Genomic DNA, 15,143 nt, shown 5'->3' with positions numbered 1-15,143 from the left:
TACCCTTTCTCAAAATTGTCAATGATGAATAATACTCGAAAAACGATTCATTTACGATAAATCATACCAAGTTTTACACCAGATTATTTAAACACGCACAAAATGTTATTTACATTTACGTATATGAATTTTTATTTTTTGAAAATGGCATAAGTCTGTGGGGTTAAAGACTGTAAACGTACGAGTATCAGACGATTTGCGGAATTAAACCGTATTGTTTTTAAGATAGAGCTCCGACAATACTATTTGCGTGCCATGAGTTTTACCTAAAATATTACTCTGCCGCGGTTGCTGCGTGCATACAATGTATGTTATGTAGATGTACAATGGGCCGATGATCAGATAAGAAAAAATACCCGGATGTACACGACGCTCCTGATACGTGAATGTGTAATCCTTGGTCATCATCCATAGACTGACCGGAAGTATCGGTTACAGAAAATAAACGAGGCATAGAATGAACGTACAGCAAGAACAATAAGTAACATGACCGAAATAAATGAGTAATTTCTGGAAAAGAATCTGAACAAAATGACAACAAATCTGACCCGTCAAATGAACAACTGCCAAACATATATACTTTATAAAACTTAATAACAAACACGCAATATACTTACGTCATATTTGGGAATGAAATTAAACACAACAGGCAAACTTGACAAAGCACAAGAAGACCTCAAAAATAGATCCATGAAAACATGCTTCAAAATGAACCAAATGCTGTTCTCCGAAAACTACATTCCAGTAGAAATCCATTTAAAGATGTTTGATGCAATGATCAAACCAATTCTGCTGTACTGTTGTGAAATTTGGTCCGATTGCATTATTAACAAAGGAAGCTTCTTGACAAATCTCAAATCACCCATGGAAAAGTTACATATTAAATTCAGCAAGTCCTTATTAAAAATCAACAGCAAAGCAACACATTTAGCATGCTTGCTTGAGCTTGGTAGGCTTGCACTTGCCATCTCAAGTATAAGGCAAATGCTGAAATATTGGATGCTATTAAACGACATGGATCATAATACATTAGTTCATGAAGCTTACCAGCTGGGCATACAGCTAGATGATGCAGGCATACAAAATTGGGTAACAGGAATAAAAACCATCCTGAGCTTTCTAGACCTTAGTGACGCATGGACACAATGTAATTTTAGATAGACTCATTAAACGTTTTAAAACAGTCGCTGAAAACAGCATGTATGATGACAATAAATCTAAAAATCATAAAAACAAACTTAGAACCTACAGATTACTGAAAAAGGATTACACCTATGAAAAATATCTAACAGTAGTTAAAAATCCCAACCATTGGTCAGCCCTAACAAAACTACGTGCTAAGTGCCTATACCTTACAGATAGAAATGGGGTGGTACAAAAATATTGACATTAACCATAGAAAATGCAAAGTCTGTGATCTTGATGAAGTAGCAGACGAGAAACACTTTCTGCTAAAATGCAAACTGCACCAACAGAACAATGCATTATGAGAGAGAAGATACTCCTGGTACAGAACAATGCATCATGGGAGAGAAGATACTTCTGGTACAGAACAATGCATTATGGGAGAGAAGATACTCCTGGTACAGAACAATGCATTATGGGAGAGAAGATACTCCTGGTACAGAACAATGCATTATGGGAGAGAAGATACTCCTGGTACAGAACAATGCATTATGGGAGAGAAGATACTCCTGGTACAGAACAATGCATCATGGGAGAGAAGATACTTCTGGTACAGAACAATGCATTATGGGAGAGAAGATACTCCTGGTACTGAACAATGCATCATGGGAGAGAAGATACTCCTGGTACAGAACGATGCATCATGGGAGAGAAGATACTTCTGGTACAGAACAATGCATTATGGGAGAGAAGATACTCCTGGTACAAAGAGAGAGGAGCTGGTGTAGCTGAGGAAGAAATTATGATAAAAATTCTCATCTCTACCGACAACAAGGAAATTACTGACTATGCAAAATACATTTTTAACTGCTTTAACCGCAGAGATATTACACTGAAAAAAAACACCAGCTGCCTCAAAATAATCACTCAATTTTAAATTTCTTGTATTTGTTTACTTTTGTTCTGTTTTACTTTCAACAACAACAACAACAACAACAACATTCGTTATTGTATTATTTTCAAGATCCCAATAAGGATACGAAATCAATAAAGTTATTTACTTACTTACTTACGACTGATCAATATTTCAATATTACGAATTATAATAACTGCATCCCTGAACCTGACATGGGCGTTTCGTGTCGCGTTCGATATGGGGCTCATAGCGACGTACATAACGCGTGTAAAATATTAGTATTATGCTACCCAACAGTCCCTCTATCCATGGAAGGTACTAACGTTAGTACCTTCCATGCTCTATCATAGAGGGACTGTGACTACCCCGGGCCATTCGCTAGCAGTGGCGGCGGCACGGGGGGGGGGGCAGATGGGGTGGTCGCCTCTTGGAAAAAATCGAACTGAAACCCTTTGTGTAAACGAAATTTGCCCCTCAAAATGCAGGAAATTGTGTTTCAGAGGGTCCAGATTTTTAAGGGGAGCTTGCCCCCTCAACATTTTTGAAACCCGCCAGTGAGCTAAGCAGAATATCAGTATGCTATAATTTCCTAATGACAACATACTTGTAGAATTTGATATGTTTTTTTTTAACAAAATATCGGCATTCCAATGAGAACAAATGGTGTATTTTCATTTATTTTCTCATTCATATGAAGTTGGATTTCTACAGAAATCAGTTTTTAAAAAAAGGCACGAAGAAGCCAAATCTTTTAATTTTACATTCTCATGTATTGCTGATGCACTTTCCATCAAAACTCGTAAATTTAGCGATTATACCGGTATTTTTGACGTAGCAACAATAATCCCTTCATCTTTATGCAAAAATATTTATAAATTTCACTCAGGTTAGCAATTGAATTAAACCAGTCTATCAACGAGCACAGTGAGCAATGGCGTCATTTGGAAACGTTCCAGTGTTATGATTCAATCGGCCAATTGAATTGTGAAATTTATGAATATTTATAATAATAAAGGGAATGTCTTTGTCCAATGATAAATCCAGTTAGAGTTGAGATAAATGCTGATAGAATATAATCCCACTTTCACCTCTATAAGCCGAAAAAACGAAAATCCTTACTTTTCCAAAATGCCACTTGCATATCAAAAATGTAACTGTTGGTCACAGGAATAGAGGGTCTGCGTTTTGGTTAGCAAACAGTTTGTACATTTTAGATACATTTTGAACTACCATGTAAATATGTTAATGTAAATATGCGACCTTGCAGAACCAAGGTCTGGCAGCGCATGGAGGCGAAATAAAGTTGCTTCCATTGGCAGCGCGACTACGTCACACCGCCTCGCGAATCATTGAATTATGACCGATTCATTATTCGATAGGTATGCCAGGTATAATTCAATGCGTTTTTCACGAGCACTATACCGGTGTGACACTTTACTCGTCTTTTATTAATTAGTACCAATATACACAGTGTATCAGTACATTATTTGCTCACAAACGTTTCAACAGTTACAATATTCTTGATGCAATTTTTAAAAATAATGACAACACATTTCCGGTGAAATGGAACGGTCTGTGACCTTACTCGACACGAAGGTACTCAGAAGCTTTCACCACCAGTGTTGGTACTGTGCGCTGCCTCTAAATTCACGACAAACGTTTACCTGAACGTGACGTTTACGGACAGATTGTATTACGGTGAAACAGTGACTACCCGTTGAAATATGATGGAACCCCTGACGAAGGAACAAGTCATCAATTTGAGAAAAAAACATTACGGGTGAGAACTTTATTTTGTTCAGGTTTTTCTTTCGCCGGACTGTATGACGTATCTACATTCAGCTGTCGTGTCACGTGTGTGAGCCGCGGTGTTGTAAACCCAAACACACCAGCTGACTGTGGGTTTATCATCCGGTCCGACTACTTTGTCTGCGGTGTATATTTAAATCCAGGTTGCGATAGGGCTGCATACCACAAGGGGGTGAATAACGATGCACAATCACACACAAGTGTCTGGGATCCAATATGCAATAGGGTTTGGCCAATAAAGAGACACTGCTGAGTAAATATGTTGCCATGGCAACCCCAAGGTTGCTGAAAAATGGCCAAACACTGGCAAACTAAGACTACTACTAAAACACAACAATGAAAACAAACTAAAACCCCAAATACCCAGGACAAAGCCAAATCCAAGCTACAGAACTGCAGCTAGTCTGCCCTTAGCCCTGCGTACAGTGCTGTGTGTACGGGGACGCGTTTGGTTGATAGATGTCCCCACCACAGCCCTGCGTACCTCCATAGACAAAGTCCGGGAGCGCATCGTAATTGGTGTGCAAGTTAAAAATAAGTAGTTTCCCAGCCGAAATCGGTTGAAATGACGATAGTTATCCGTAACAACCATTATAAAGTTATCTGAAACTGAAATGTCTTTAAAAAAACGACTAGTAAAGACGGACAAATTGTAAACGCGTAGGTACCGGAGGAATTATCCACCAAACGCCGCCATTTTTAATTTCATTCACGCGAGAGAATGCGTTTGTTTTAGGGCAAAGTAGCCGATTTCATCCACAATTGGACTCCGAACTGGGAGTTCTGGATATATCTGGTAACCGATCATCATTTTTGGTACCTGGGCATATTATTTCATTAAAAAAGTTATATTTTTCAAAGTCCCGGACTGTCTATGGAAGTTCGCAGGGCTGTGGTGGGGACATCTATCAACCGAACACGTCCCCGTCCCCGTACACACAGCACTGTACGCAGGGCTAGTCTGCCCTTAGAATATGGCCAGTGTATGTGTTTACCAAACGGAAGTGCCAGCAACTAAATTCAATCTCGTACGTTTAATCATAGTCTATGGTTTAATCGTCTTTTATCTACTACTTCCATTTTGTTGCTTCATCAGTTGTTCATCCTTATCGTAATTTACTTTTTCTGATACGATTATGCAATAAAGATTATTATTATTATTTACTACTACAAACATGGTAGCCTAGTCTAATTTGGTGCGATATTATTATTGCGAAGCCGTGCTTGGGCTATGACTTTTACATTTTGTAATAATAAATATCTAAAATAAATCGTCTCTTATCCTCAGTGACAATTTGTATTTCATTCAAAATTGATCATCTAGCATAAATTCATAATAATTAATAATCTAGTTACAATGTCACAGTATGACGGAGTGAGACATCAGAGTATTGTCAGTGGAACTATTGCTAAAATAGCAGCAGATACAAATATATCATTGCGCATGCATCAAATGTTAATTTTATTGACACCACGAGTTTATATTTTTTGTTTTGCGTACACTGTCTGACGCTTCTGCTTTTTTGTGATATTTGCTCAAGTTCGTTAGGATTTTTAAAAATTTCAACACATTTTTTGGAGGGACTGAATAAATAATTCAGCAAATACACACATAAGCTTGCCAAAATAAATCATTGTTATCACAGTCCTAGTTATCAGACGACATATAACCCAAGAAGCTCAAGACAACATAAGGCAGCGCATACAATGAAAAAGGCTTGACAGTATTAAACGTAACGCTGTGGTTATATGGGTTTTTGATCTGCTCCATCTTGTGCTCACTGTGATGATATGCAAGTTATGAATTTATAGATAAGTTATACATTTTTTTTGTTGAGAGCAGTATGAATATAGTGTGCAACATTGGTTAGTCTGTTTCAGGTATATAAAATTGTCAGTTTTTTTAATAGTTTGTGATGGAAAGTTATTTTGAACAGCAGGTCTTAGCATAAAATGTTGTATTTGCATTCAAAAATACATTTCATCTTCCACAAGGTTGCTATCACACAGTCACTTGAACAATTTTTATTGAACTGCTTTCACTGTTTGATATCTTTGGCCCAAATTTGACCTGCTTCACTGGCCCATGTGTGTTACCACATCATAGAACAAATTAACACAGAGATATACATGTAATCAAGTATGCTCCAGTTTACCGAGTTTCATTGCCTGTGGCTGCTACTACTTTGTTTGTACAATTTCGTGAGTTGGTTAAAATCACACAAATTTTGCATCAGCGAACATGTTGCTGGGGTCATAAAGACACTGAGTCGCAACAATTTCCCGAATTTTGATCTCATTAACACCAATAAATCCTGAAATGGCAAAATTTCTGGCAGCAACAATTCAATACTCTACAGTATGGTGTCCTTACAGCATGACATTTTAGCTTGCATGTTATTTTTAGCTAATTTAGCTAATCTGTAATTTTGTACTTCAAGATGTTGCTAATTGTACTCCTGCCAGCTAAATGTACTTTTACAATGATTTGACCAGTTAAAATAAAGTACTACTGTAAAATTTGTATAAGAAACCGCATCCCTAATAGAAGTCGCACCTATTCTTTTTGAATAATTGAGAATAAAAAATTCATTATTCCTCATATGTGTACATGCTCTAATAGAAGCCGCATCCCTTCTGTTGCGGCTTCTAATACAGATTTTACAGAAGTATATTTCCCAAAATGAAATTGTTGGCACTCCAGCTAAATTAAGAATCTGGTACTTCAGCCATTGAGTCAAATTTGGTAGAATTTCATAAAGCTATTCAACACGTTTTACAGTAAATAATCAAGGTGGTATTACCCAGAGAAATAGGTTTGATCTAATTTTAGCAAATCCACTTCACCGATCAGTTTTACCGCAGTGAACGAAGTGGATTTACCACGCATGTTATAATCTGATAAATTTTCACCAGCAATTTGGTTAGTGGAAATACCAAACATATTTTAGTAACCATGTTTGCAAAACATTATATGTCTTGATATCAGCTGAGATGTTACTAGGTCATGTGCAATATAATAAAAGCACTGTCAGTTGAAATTTGAAATGCCCGTATAGTTCTGTTCACTCTGTCCCATTCACCCAATTATAATACGATTTACTTATTTACTCACTTACAATGTAGGTACATGTATATGGTCCAATGTTTTTTAATTTTGTTTCCATATTTTATTTATTTGTTTTTTCTTTCTGTTATTAGGTTTGTCTATATATACTGTAAAATGACTAATTTTCACTGGGTTTAAATTTCACTGATTTACCATTTCAGGCATATTCAGTGGGTTTTAAATTCACGGTTTTATCATTTAGATAATGTGTTCTATGCTAAATTTTACATATTCACTGTGTTTTAATTTAGCGCATTTTTCCAGTCAGCGAAATAAGCTAAATTAAAACCCAGTGAATAATTACCCCTTTTACAGTAGTGTTGATTGGTTCAGCCATGTATTAACAAAAATTCTATAATTTACAAATATGTACCTGCGCATCGATGTAGCTCCCAAAATAGTTTTTTGATACATGTTCCATACCTTGTTTTAAAATATACCTCTCTTTACATAAGCATATGTGCTACTAATGTAGAAAATACAGTATGTTTTTAGTTTATTAGTCCAGTATACAATAAATGTAACTGTAATGGCTTACATGTGCTTCTAATAGAGCAAATATAGTATATGATTTTCACACTGAAGTAACTGGCATTGACAATGCTATAGCTTTTTAGCTCCGCTGTCGACTTTGTCGTATGAGTGATTGTTCGTCGTCCGTGTCAATGTTTTACTTTTTTGACTTCTTTTTGATAACTAAAAGTCTGAATGCTTTAATACTTGGTGTATATGTACCTTTGGTAGATTCGTTCATTTAATAATGATATCTTCAATTCTCTAATTTTGGTGAATATTTTTGTCATTTTTGGTAAAAAGTGATATTTCCGACTTCTTGTTAAAAATCATAAGTCCAATTGCTTTGATATTGAACATGTGGACCTTTCTCAGATTTGTTCATTTTGTGATTATATCTTTATTTCCTAATTTTAATGATTATTTTTGTCTTTTTTGGTAAAAAGTGATATTTTCGAATTCTTGTTGAAAACAGTCCCATTGCTTTGATTGAAATGTGCATTGCTAACAGCGGAGCTATCTCAGCCGAGAGGCTGCTTGTTTATATTTATTTTCACGCATTTTTTTCTCCAAAGGCATTTTAAAACTGAAGTATACATTTTTTGTTTCGCTGTAATTATCGTCATGCTGATAGCATTGAGATGCAATGGATAAACACCATTGCTGTGCTGTTATCCATAACTAACTTTTCAGTGGCAAAATACACATGTAAAATGCTCAGTTAATTAAAAATAAAAAAAAACCTGGAAATTACAGAAAAATCTGCAACAAGATGCTGTTTTTAAACACCACAGAAAAATCAAGCACTGCGATGCCATCTTGGTTACCTTAATCCGAAACCCCCTTGTCAGCTAGCATGCATCTGTAGCAATGTCGCAAAGTACTTTGTACGGCCGTGCTCGGCGATCTCTTATGAAAGTGACGTTAATCGTCCACAAAAATGAGGTTTCCGTCATCGCCTCCATGTAGCATAACATCGCTATGGAGGGAAGTGCATCCAGATGCGGTCGGAAACTGTAGTAATGAATCAAATGAAAGCAAAACTTTGTCGGTGATGCATAATTGTGTGCTACTACAATCAGTTTCTTGTTGCAATGCTACATCGATGTGAACAAATAACTGCAAATCCTTCTTTGCCATTCATGTGCATGATGACTCATAATAAATATAACGGCAAATAGATGTGATTTCAATAATGAAATTATTATTATTATCATCATATGTGTATTGTCTGCCATGTTTGGGTCAAATAACAAATGTTGGCACATGCTGAGTAGTGTATTTGATGAAAACAATGGTCTTGACATAAGCCAGGGATTTTTTTAAACAAGGGAACAGGGGTGCAGCACCCTCATGCCATGGCCATGCGCTCCCTTACCCTGGGGAGCAGATTGTCTGGCAACCATAAAATTCTGATTGATCAGGGATCACATGTGACCACAGTCTTCAACTGTGACCTGTCTGATAGTAATTTTGGCCCCAAGGAAACCATAAAATGCTTCATTTTAACTTAGAATTATCAAAAACTCTACACTCTGGTAAGCGGGAGAACCCTATCTTCCCTACTTGGTGGCTCCGCTGAATTGCAGTGCTCCCTTTTGCAGTTCTTTTCTAGAAATACCCCTGTAAGCCTACACTCAAGCAGTGTGCAGCTCTGGGGTACAGCTCGATTCAGTGTTCTAATATGAACTGGAATGTTGTATGTGCCGTACAGCTGCACCAGGGAAGAGAGCACACACAGAGTGGCACTGGCTCTGGTATAAATATTTCTTTGCTAGACTGGAGCTGTTGAAATTAGGTTTATAAAACCATGAAGGTTGAAAAAGACATCCATGATGAAAATGAATAAAATTCAATAAATGCTTTTAAACTTGTATATTTGCATACAGTTTTACCCGGTAGTCATCCAAAAGATGAAGCCGAGGTTGACAATGAGCTCTGAGGTTAACTAAAACTGTACGTTTACTGTTGTTGGAGTGAATATTTGTGAATTGTCACTGGTGTGAATAGCATTCTACCTTTAATGTGTGCAAATTTACACTACTTAAAACAAAATTCCTGAGTTGTCCATCTTCATTGTTATAGTAAGCACATATTTATAGTATTTATAACAAGGTCAGTGGAATATATAGATAAACTGTCTGATACAAAGTGATAGGAAGCCTAGGAAGTAAACATAACAATATGTCACAGGATGTCCAATTGTGTGAAAAGCTAAAAAAAAAAGATACTCAGGTCAGTTTTTTATTTCCCATGAATATAATATAATATAATATTATCTAATATATTATTAAATATTATTAAAAAGCTACACCGTATGAGAAGGAATTTGAAAATAATGTAACCACTAATACCATCCACTTCCCTGCTTTATAATAGTTTTAATACTGGGCTTGAAATTAACAAATTTATTGGAAGCCGATGGCTATATTTGGTAGTCCTATGGCTATATTTGGTAGTCCTATGGCTATATTTGGTAGTCCCATGGCTATATTTGGTAGTCCTATGGCTATATTTGGTAGTCCCATGGCTATATTGGGTAGTCCTATGGCTATATTTGGTAGTCCTATGGCTATATTTGGTAGTCCTATGGCTATATTTGGTAGTCTCATGGCTATATTTGGTAGTCCTATGGCTATATTTGGTAGTCCCATGGCTATATTTGGTAGTCCCATAGCTATATTTGGTAGTCCTATGGCTATATTTGGTAGTCTCATGGCTATATTTGGTAGTCCTATGGCTATATTTGGTAGTCCCATGGCTATATTTGGTAGTCCCATGGCTATATTTGGTAGTCCCATGGCTATATTTGGTAGTCCTTTGGCTATATTTGGTAGTCCCATAGCTATATTTGGTAGTCTTTTTGCTATATTTGGTAGTCCTATGGCTATATTTGGTAGTCCCATGGCTATATTTGGTAGTCTCATGGCTATATTTGGTAGTCCTATGGCTATATTTGGTAGTCCTTTGGCTATATTTGGTAGTCCCATGGCTATATTTGGTAGTCCTATGGCTATATTTGGTAGTCCCATGGCTATATTTGGTAGTCCTATGGCTATATTTGGTAGTCCCATAGCTATATTTGGTAGTCCCATAGCTATATTTGGTAGTCCTTTGGCTATATTTGGTAGTCCCATAACTATATTTGGTAGTCCCATGGCTATATTTGGTAGTCCTTTGGCTATATTTGGTAGTCCCATAGCTATATTTGGTAGTCCCATGGCTATATTTGGTAGTCCCATAGCTGTATTTGGTAGTCCTATGGCTATATTTGGTAGTCCTATGGCTATATTTGGTAGTCCTATGGCTATATTTGGTAGTCCCATAGCTATATTTGGTAGTCCCATAGCTGTATTTGGTAGTCCTATGGCTATATTTGGTAGTCCTATGGCTATATTTGGTAGTCCTATGGCTATATTTGGTAGTCCTATGGCTATATTTGGTAGTCCTATGGCTATATTTGGTAGTCCCATGGCTATATTTGGTAGTCCCATGGCTATATTTGGTAGTCCCATGGCTATATTTGGTAGTCCCATGGCTATATTTGGTAGTCCTATGGCTATATTTGGTAGTCCCATGGCTATATTTGGTAGTCCCATGGCTATATTTGGTAGTCCTATGGCTATATTTGGTAGTCCCATGGCTATATTTGGTAGTCCCATAGCTATATTTGGTAGTCTTTTGGCTATATTTGGTAGTCCTATGGCTATATTTGGTACTGTAAAGGGGGTAATTATTCACTGGGTTTTAATTTAGCTTATTTCGCTGACTGGAAAAATGCGCTAAATTAAAACACAGTGAATATGTAAAATTTAGCATAGAACACATTATCTAAATGACGAAACCGTGAATTTAAAACCCACTGAATATGCCTGAAATGGTAAATCAGTGAAATTTAAACCCAGTGAAAATTAGTCATTTTACAGTAGTCCTATGGCTATATTTGGTAGTCCTATGGCTATATTTGGTAGTCCTATGGCTATATTTGGTAGTTCCATAGCTATATTTGGTAGTCCCATGGCTATATTTGGTAGTCCCATGGCTATATTTGGTAGTCCCATGGCTATATTTGGTAGTCCCATGGCTATATTTGGTAGTCCCATGGCTATATTTGGTAGTCCCATAGCTATATTTGGTAGTCCCATGGCTATATTTGGTAGTCCCATGGCTATATTTGGTAGTCCCATGGCTATATTTGGTAGTCCCATGGCTATATTTGGTAGTCCCATGGCTATATTTGGTAGTCCCATGGCTATATTTGGTAGTCCCATGGCTATATTTGGTAGTCCCATGGCTATATTTGGTAGTCCCATGGCTATATTTGGTAGTCCCATGGCTATATTTGGTAGTCCCATGGCTATATTTGGTAGTCCCATGGCTATATTTGGTAGTCCCATGGCTATATTGGGTAGTCTCATGGCTATATTTGGTAGTCCCATGGCTATATTTGGTAGTCCCATGGCTATATTTGGTAGTCCCATAGCTATATTTGGTAGTCTTTTTGCTATATTTGGTAGTCCCATGGCTATATTTGGTAGTCCTATGGCTATATTTGGTAGTCCTATGGCTATATTTGGTAGTCCTATGGCTATATTTGGTAGTCCTATGGCTATATTTGGTAGTCCTATGGCTATATTTGGTAGTCCTTTGGCTATATTTGGTAGTCCTATGGCTATATTTCGTAGTCCCATAGCTATATTTGGTAGTCCTTTGGCTATATTTGGTAGTCCTATGGCTATATTTGGTAGTCCCATAGCTATATTTGGTAGTCCCATAGCTGTATTTGGTAGTCCTTTGGCTATATTTGGTAGTCCTATGGCTATATTTGGTAGTCCCATGGCTAAATTTGGTTGTGCCATGGCTATATTTGGTCGTCCCATGGCTATATTTGGTCGTCCCATGGCTATATTTGGTAGTCCCATGCCTATATTTGGTAGTCCCATGCTTATATTTGGTAGTCCCATGCCTATATTTGGTACAGTTTTAATTAATATTAGACACTGACAGCAATTAATGAGATCACTAATCCAGTTAATGATCATAATACTGTCAATTATTACATATGTACTGCAGTTTATTTTGATTTGTCCCTGAAATCAAAATCGGTATTTCCACACCTCATATGCAAATGAGTCTGAGAGCAAACAATATAGTCCCTTCAGGAGTACCGCTTTTTTCGAAACATAGCAGAAATAAACAATATTTAAGAAGTGCGATATTTTTCTCTTGGGGTACATGAATATACTTGCCGAGTGAAATGAAATTTGAACAACAGTAATGGTACTCTTTGGCAGTCACTTATTTTGACAAAAGCTAATTTGCATATCATCCATGCAATAATATTTTCGGTATTTTCACGGTCAATATGCAAATGAACATGGTATTTCCATTGCCTACCAAACTATTTTTATTTTGTAAACACATTTTCGTCTGCTATTTTTGTTCGCAAATAATGCAGCCACTGATAGTCAACCTACCATTCCATCACCCATGCCTATTACTGTGACAAGATCTGAACACTATTTAGACTATGCTATCTCAACACTACATGCCAATTATGACTGTTTTCTGTTTTATACATTTTCACAGGAAATCATGCAAGCTCTTCTACAAATCTGACCCCATCAAGATAGTACGAGCACAGGGTCAATATATGTATGATGAAAAAAACAACAGATATCTAGATTGCATCAACAATGTGGCACATGGTGAGTATTAACGAAATATATTTACTGTGTATATTTGACAAAATAAACATACTTTGTATTACAATACTGTAGAATACTTTATTTTCGCTTGGAAATTATTTTCGCTATTTTTCGCTGAATGGATGATTCCGATTCAAAAATCAGTGAATATAAATTCCATACAAAACGCCCAAATAGCCTTTTCAGCGAAAATTAATTCCAGCGAAAATAAAGTATTCCACAGTATTATAGAACCCATAGTTGGTAACACACATAGTTGGCCTCTATTAAGAACTTAATTATTAAATATAAGTTTAAATAACTTTTAGCTGTTAAATGTATGCTTTAAAAATACTATAAAATGTAAAAGAGGTTCATTGCAGCAATGTGATGACTGAATATCAATTTTTTAGCTCCGCTGTCGACTTTGTCGAGCGGAGCTTATCATATGAGTGACTTCTTCTTGAAAACTACAAGCCTGAATGCTTTGATACTTGGTGTATATGTACCTTGGGTAGACCTCTCTCAGATTTGTTCATTTCATGATGATATCTTCAATTCTCTAATTTTGGTGAATATTTTTGTCATTTTTAGTAAAAAGTGATATTTTCAACTTCTTGTGAAAAACCGCAAGTCCAATTGCTTTGATATTACATATATAGGTACTACATGTAGACCTCTCTCAGATTTGTTCATTTCGTGATGATATCTTCAATTCTCTAATTTTGGTGAATATTTTTGTCATTTTTGGTAAAAAGTGATATTTTCGACTTCTTGTTAAAAACCAATAGTTCAATTGCTTTGATATTACATATATAGATACTACATGTAGACCTTTCTCAGATTTGTTCATTTTGTAATGATATCTTTAATTCTCTAATTTTGGTGAATATTTTTGTAATTTTTGGTAAAAAGTGATATTTTCGTCTTCTTGTTGAAAACCGCAAGTCCAATTGCTTTGATATTACATATATAGGTACTACATGTGGACCTCTCTCAGATTTGTTCATTTTGTAATGATATCTTTAATTCTCTAATTTTGGTGAATATTTTTGTATTTTTTGGTAAAAAGTGATATTTTCGACTTCTTGTTGAAAACCGCAAGTCCAATTGCTTTGATATTACATATATAGGTACTACATGTGGACCTCTCTCAGATTTGTTCATTTTATAATGATATCTTTAATTTTCTAATTTTGGTGAATATTTTTGTCATTTTTGGTAAAAAGTGATATTTTCGACTTCTTGTTGAAAACTACAAGCCTGAATGCTTTGATACTTGGTGTCTATGTACCTTGGGTAGACCTCTCTCAGATTTGTTCATTTCATGATTTCTAATTTTGGTGAATATTTTTGTCATTCTTGTTAAAAACCGCAAGTCCAATTGCTTTGATATTACATGTGTACATATATAGGTACTACATGTGGACCTCTTTCAGATTTGTTCATATCATGATGATATCTTCAATTCTCTAATTTTGGTGAATATTTTTGTCATTTTTGGTAAAAAGTGATATTTTCAACTTCTTGTTAAAAACCGCAAGTCCAATTGCTTTGATATTACATATATAGGTACTACATGTGGACCTCTCTCAGATTTGTTTATTTTATAATGATATCTTTAATTCTCTAATTTTGGTGAATATTTTTGTAATTTTTGGTAAAAAGTGATATTTTCGACTTCTTGTTGAAAACCGCAAGTCCAATTGCTTTGATATTACATATATAGGTACTACATGTGGACCTTTCTCAGATTTGTTCATTTCATGATGATATTTTTAATTCTCTAATTTTGATGAATATTTTTGTAATTTTTGGTAAAAAGTGATATTTTCGACTTCTTGTTGAAAACCGCAAGTCCAATTGCTTTGATATATTATACATATAGGTACTACATGTGGACCTCTCTCAGATTTGTTCATTTTCTAATGATATCTTCTGTTCTTTAATTGCCATGTGCATTGCTAACAGCGGAGCTATCTCA

General features: G+C 35.8%; 1 protein-coding gene across 1 annotated transcript in view; it reads left to right on the top strand.

Moving 5' to 3' along the window:
- Window positions 1-3,622: 3,622 nt before the first annotated feature.
- The window catches only part of LOC100373649 (ethanolamine-phosphate phospho-lyase-like), a 51,761-nt gene continuing 40,240 nt past the window's right edge, over window positions 3,623-15,143 (top strand). Inside the window, exons 1-2 of the mRNA XM_085493910.1 lie at window positions 3,623-3,821; window positions 13,062-13,180. Coding sequence (XP_085350036.1) covers window positions 3,766-3,821; window positions 13,062-13,180 — 175 coding nt within the window. The 5' untranslated portion in view covers window positions 3,623-3,765. The remainder of the gene's footprint in view (window positions 3,822-13,061; window positions 13,181-15,143) is intronic.

Source organism: Saccoglossus kowalevskii, chromosome 19, assembly GCF_978046115.1.
Source record: "Saccoglossus kowalevskii chromosome 19, keSacKowa6.1, whole genome shotgun sequence".
Classification (NCBI taxonomy): Eukaryota; Metazoa; Hemichordata; class Enteropneusta; family Harrimaniidae; genus Saccoglossus; species Saccoglossus kowalevskii.
Note: the sequence above shows the minus strand (reverse complement) of the source record. Positions and strands in the feature narration are given on the sequence as shown.